The sequence below is a fragment of the Narcine bancroftii genome, chromosome 10 (assembly GCF_036971445.1).
Source record: "Narcine bancroftii isolate sNarBan1 chromosome 10, sNarBan1.hap1, whole genome shotgun sequence".
NCBI classification, from domain to species: Eukaryota; Metazoa; Chordata; class Chondrichthyes; order Torpediniformes; family Narcinidae; genus Narcine; species Narcine bancroftii.
In genome coordinates, this window is record NC_091478.1 from 80,290,831 (window position 1) to 80,296,803 (window position 5,973).

General features: G+C 43.7%; 1 protein-coding gene across 1 annotated transcript; it reads right to left on the reverse strand.

Annotated features, from left to right (window-relative positions):
* Nucleotides 1-789: 789 nt before the first annotated feature.
* Nucleotides 790-4,869, reverse strand: irx6a (iroquois homeobox 6a). Its single transcript, XM_069899524.1, has 7 exons — nt 4,804-4,869; nt 3,699-3,962; nt 3,441-3,550; nt 2,970-3,280; nt 2,059-2,628; nt 1,332-1,445; nt 790-907 (listed from the first exon to the last, which is right to left on the reverse strand). Exons 1-6 carry the CDS (start codon nt 4,867-4,869, stop codon nt 1,333-1,335), a joined length of 1,434 nt encoding a protein of 477 aa, XP_069755625.1. The 3' UTR covers nt 790-907; nt 1,332.
* Nucleotides 4,870-5,973: the final 1,104 nt, after the last annotated feature.

The window sequence follows — 5,973 nt, forward strand, 5'->3', positions numbered from 1 at the left end:
CGGCTGTCAGCCTTAATTAAAGGGAAACAATCGAGAAAGTTGTCGGTTTCCGTCTCCCCTATGTAAAGTGCTCTATGACGGTTCATTGAATGAGCTTTAACCTGCCCCGATTTTCCCGATTAGTAACATTGAACTAAAAACTGCTGGACATTGTTACTTGAAGTTTGTCGTATATTAAGTGTACAATCAAATGATTATCATTTGATTCTGGGATTTCCCCCCATAATATTTGTGTTAAAGACTGAACCAACAAGTGTTAACAGTGATCAATCTTCCCTCATCACATATCAAACATTTCAAGATCGTTAAATTGTAAGATTTATTTTAATTATGAACTCGGGAAACGTCTTTTACAGGAACAAAATAGTTACGCTTCAGCAATTTATACGGTTAATTCAATTGCATAAAACGTGTCTTCGTTTTAAATTGACTCTGCAGTTTTCACAAGCATTATTAAACAGTATAACTTTATTGCACTGGGAAAATAAACCAAAGTAAATACAAATAAAATGTGTGAAACGCAAAATTGTTTGATGCAGAATAGATCATATCTGGGCATCGGGTTTAGAGCGGGGTGCATTTAACCTTTATAAAATAGCAAAATCAATATGTGACAAGTCGTCGATCGGTTTCCTGTATGCAATTAACAGTTTGAATACATTCCCTGATTCCTAGATATTTTCCTCAGGTGTAGGGAATAAGTTCGTGCATGGACGAATGGTTGGGAGCGACGCGGCAGATATTTGTTTGCTGGACCATTGACCGTCGGTTGAGTCTAAGCCGTTCCAAGTCAACGCTGGTGCATGGAACGAACACGTCCCGCTTCATTTCTAGTGTTTGTCAGATGCGTCAAGTGAAAGAGCCACGCGGGATTGCTCTCGCCTCCATCGCCCGGCTCTAACCAAACCTGTTTTGTTTTAGAAGGGAAAATAACAAATTTAAACGTACAACAAATCGCCAATGCCCACAATCTCTCGTGTCCATCTTATTACATTTCGCCTAATACATCTGAAGAGTACACAGACTTCATCAGCCTACAAAGGCAAATAGAAATATCCTTCGGGACAAACGCTAGGTCATACTCCAAGGCACTACAGCCATCCAATGGCATTCAGCTCTTTCACATCGAGCCATAAGTAGTGTAATGATGCAACTTTCAAGCTTAAAAGAGCTCACCAACATCTGGGCCTCAAGTTCGGTTCATTTTGTTTAGTATTTAAAATGGTCAAGGAATCTATTTCCGAGATAACTTCTCATAATTGGAGCACTCGAAAAGATGTTTCCAATCGCACAATCGATGAAGCTGGTGGAAAGCATGAACTTTCACTTACTTCACCTCTTCAGCACGGGTTTGAAGGCGGCTCTCGCTCTCTCCTCTTGGCGCAGCAGACCTGCTTCCATAATATCTGCTGTTCCGAGCTCAGCTTTCACGTTTCTCAAAAATCCTGAAAAACACCGTTTCACAAACGCTCAAACCTACCGAGTGATTCTCAAAATCAACTTAATTGGCCCAGCCGACACCTTGAATCCGCGCGTCCCCAAATCAAATCTAAATATCGTGGATTATGTACATCGAAATTCAAAGAAGAAAAGGAAAGGTCATAACGTCGGGTCATCGGGTTTAAACGTTAACCTCTCTCCCCAGACGCTGCCAAACCTGAGGGAATAGGAATTACTGGGAATAATCAACAGGCTCGACAGTGTCTGAAGAACTTTCATGCCCTTGAACTTTGGTGAAAACTCTTCCAGAGTGTTATTTTTAATTTCATTCTGGAACAGAGGTCAAACAATAATAATGATAAGCAGTGGCCTATGAACATTGCTTCTGATGTTTAACTCTTACTATTGGGCACTTTGAGCTGGACTACGTCATGGGATAGAGAGTTAACTGAATGTTTGGTTAAGGGATGCCTGCAGTTGGATCTTGGAAAAGAGATAGCGCCTTGTAATGATACGGGGAGGGGTTGATTGTTATACCATCTTTCAGTTTAATTTACTGCCATTGGGAAAATATTGAAAGGCAGCAGGTGCGGCTGAAGAGAAGTCATGTGCGAGTACCTTCAGCCCCTGATGTATACTGGCAGCTGTCTAGGGCCGAGTAGGAAGCGCAGTGCAACTGACCAGCCGCTACAAGCGTCTGTAAGTTGAATGCAGAAGTTCTCAGAATGCGGGCTGCTTGTGAAGAGTCTCCGAGAGAAATTAGATCATCGACTTGGTTCACCGTGCCCTGGGAAGGCCTCACCTCCGCGCAGTACCTCGCTGTCCGGTTCTGGCCACTCTGACAACCCACCAGGGAATTGGAGGCTGCTGTGTGCGCCAGGGACCAAATCCTCGGCTTCTCCGCTGTCCTGAAGCGCTGCGGGTGGCCGTTGCTCGCTAGCGACGCAGATGATTTATTTGTTATCGTTTCTAAAAAGTCAGACTCGAAAGAAGAACGGGTTTTGGAACAGGAGGTGTGCTGGTTGTTTGCAGAAGATGCATTGCAGTCACTGCCCTGAGATTCCATAACGCCTCTCCTCGGCCTCATCTCGCTGGCTGCCTTTGTATGGTCACTTTCCCGTTTTTCTGAATGATCACCTTCCAGATCGCCCAGTCTCAACTCTTTGCATTCTCTGTATTCTTTCTCATCTGTGAGCACATTCAAAAAATATTAAGTTTTTTTTTGGCAATGCTAACCATACCTCATTTGATATTATTTTCAAACGCGACTGTCTGAATAAACGTTTCTCTCTTTAGCCTGTTACGAAGCCAATATGGGGTTGTCAGGGGGAGGTTCTATCGACTTTGTTCATATTTTGACAGGATTCTCAAACTCTTCTGAACTTTACCTTTTGAGCGTTGCTTTTTATTTCTTCAATTATTTAGCAAGGTAAATACACTTTATGACATACCGAGACAGGGTCTGCGTGTTTTAAATGGTTTCGGGGTTTTGCCAGCGAGTGCATTAGTAAAGAGGGGTGAAGTCCCACCGTTGTCCATGCTGTCTCGTCCATGCTCGTCCCCCTCCCTTCGCTCGCTCTCCTCTCTCTTGTCATCCCCTCCTTTGTTTCTGGGCGACCAGGTCATTTTATTTTCTTTCTTCAACCTCCTCCTGGCGTTCGCGAACCAGGTGGACACTTGGGTCAGCGTCATTTTCGTGATAATGGCCAGCATAATCTTCTCGCCTTTGGTGGGGTAGGGGTTCTTCCTGTGTTCGTAGAGCCACGTCTTCAGGGTGCTGGTCGTCTCTCGCGTCGCATTCTTGCGACGAGCACTGCTGTTGAAGTCCACGGCGCCGCACCTAAAATAAAGAGATCGACCCGTTGTATTGGGGAGGAACAGCGCAGAGGGAATGGCATAACCCATCGGTTTAACGCCATGCATAATGGATAGCAAAAAGTCACAGAATTATTTTTGAACTGGGTGTGATTGACGTTATTCGTTTTGATCTCAGGGCTCACCTGTCGTACTGGTAGTGGCCCAAGGAGTGCTCGTACGGATAGTAAGCAGCTGTCGGAGCAATTCCCGAGTGCAAGCTCCCAGTGCCATCTTTAATTTCATACTGAGAATTCTGCAAGGGGCGGAGATGGGGGTAAAGAAGAACATACGAAATAGTCAAAAGTTTATTTTTAACCATTGTTCAAACACAGGGTACATCAAATACTATTTATAGAATGGTGATGCAAAGCAGATTGATGTTCCCCACGGCCGCTACTTACCAGAGAAGAGTAGAGAGCCGAAGCGTCGGTGCTGTATGTAAGGTAGTTCCCGTAGCCCTGGCTAGCTGCAGTTGCATAGGGAGAGCTGCTGTACATGCTCAACGCCGCGGCAGCTGCATTGATCTCGGTCCTGGCGTTGGCCAACAGCCTGTTATCATAGTTAGGGCAGCAAATGGCAGCCTGGGTCGGTCCGGCGGAGCCTTCAGATACAGGTCTCGAGCCTGGTTCACAACACGCTGTGCTGGGACTCGCTGACACGAAAAACTGGACGGACAAAGAATGAAAGGAGCAACCGGCATTTCACTCGGAACACGGCTCAGCAGATCAAACATTGCAATGAGAAGAAAAAAAAAATGCTCAGATGCAGGCAGCAATCCAAATGCCTTGAAGCCAACTGCATTCAAAATAGATGACAAAAGCAGGATAAAATGGGATCTAACATAGCAGGAAGCGGGAGTTTACCAAGCTACCCTGTGGAATCGTGACAATATAACGTGTAAATTATGAAGGACCTAAACAAATGCAGAATGCTCAGCAATCCCCGTGTAAGCGGAAGATAAAAGTATTTAAAGGCACATGCACGTTTGCCAAAATGAAGAGAATGGTGACATTATTCTTGCCAATGGGTAAAGAGTTATGAAATACTGCAGTTAAAGACATTAGGCTTATACAGCTGTTTTGGGAAATGGCATACGTAAACCTACAAACGCAATATTAGTAAGAAATACCGAGTACACAGATAGCCACCTGGAAGCAATTATATAATTAATATCATGTAAGGTTAGACAACAAGGTAGCAATATGGACGGAGAATGGTTAAATGTGCAAGTAACTTGACACGGAAATAGTGGAACTGATTCCAGGTGAACTATAAGTCAAAAAGTGGTAGTAAACATTAGCGGAATAATCTTCTGTTGCAAAATGTGTTGCGCGTACCACGGCTTATTCAAGGTAAGCGCAAAATAAATAATGCAACGTGAAAAGGGGACCGACTACGGTATATCGCTTTATAAACTGAAAGTTTCCAACAATGCCAATACGCAAAAAGAACACACCGTAGCGCATTGTGTGGGTTAAACGAATGCCAATCTCTGCCCATTCTTACCTGCGAAGTGGTATTGTAGGGGTATCCAAACTGAGAGAACGACATCGCTGCTCCTTTTGTTACCATGGGCACTATTTCTTTCTGATGGATTATAACCAACCCTACTTCGAAATGCACCTTTTAGAGAAAATTGCACGCATGGTCTCCAGCTTAATAATACATGATTCTACTTGGAAATCGCAAAACGCCGAAAGATGGCATTCAAAGCTTATCGGTGCTCATCTCAAGGCAAATTATCGATTATATTTAGCCGAAGAGGGTTAAAAGACATAACGAAGTCCTGCCAGATATAGAGTCTGCCAGTTGTATTATTTGCTGGTCTATAATTCTTTAGCGTTCATCCATGGAAGAGTATCAAAGTGACGTCACATTCATCCCGAATCGACACGACAGAAAGGATATAATAATGTCTTTGCCAATCATATTTAACATCTAATATTCCTGGGTTCATCCAACTCTTGTTTTTAATGTTTCTAGTTTGCTTTCTGGTCCTACACCAACGGCTGTTGGCGGAATTGGGAGCCTTTTTTGTCACTTTGCAACCTTTGCAACACAGAAACGCAAAGGTCACTGCAACCGCACTATTTAGGTGATCTGATAGCTTGTCACAGCCCTCAGGCATCACGCACTCACACACGCAGAAGGTAAGACTTCAGTGCCTAACTCCACATCAAGGTCTGTGTGGAGACCAACTTCATTTGAATATAATGAAACCAGTTACATATATTTATGCACGCAGAATCGTAATGTCATTGACTTTGTAAAGTATAATTACATCCCTAAAAATTGGGTTGATTGAAATAGTTTTTTTTTTAAAGGAGGGTTCAATGAAAACAGTCCGAACCCATGCCTCGGTTCGGGTTATATTCTGCCGCAGAACGTGGGGCCACATGCAGTTTCCTTTGACGATCTAATTCTGGCCATTTTCACCTGAAGTGATTTATTTCACAGGACTTCTTTTGGTCCCATCCTCAGCGAACTGAAGCAAAGTTCTAACGGCGTCAAAGAAAAAGAAAACTAGAGTAGCGATGTAATAAATTAAAGCGCAAGCTGAGATGGAACAGGGGAGGGAGGTGTTTGGAGACCCAGGAGAGACCGTTGTTTAACCTCATACAGCAGACGCCAGTTAATAATAAAAAAAAATGGAAGGGAACCCTTCGGGTGTCCTGA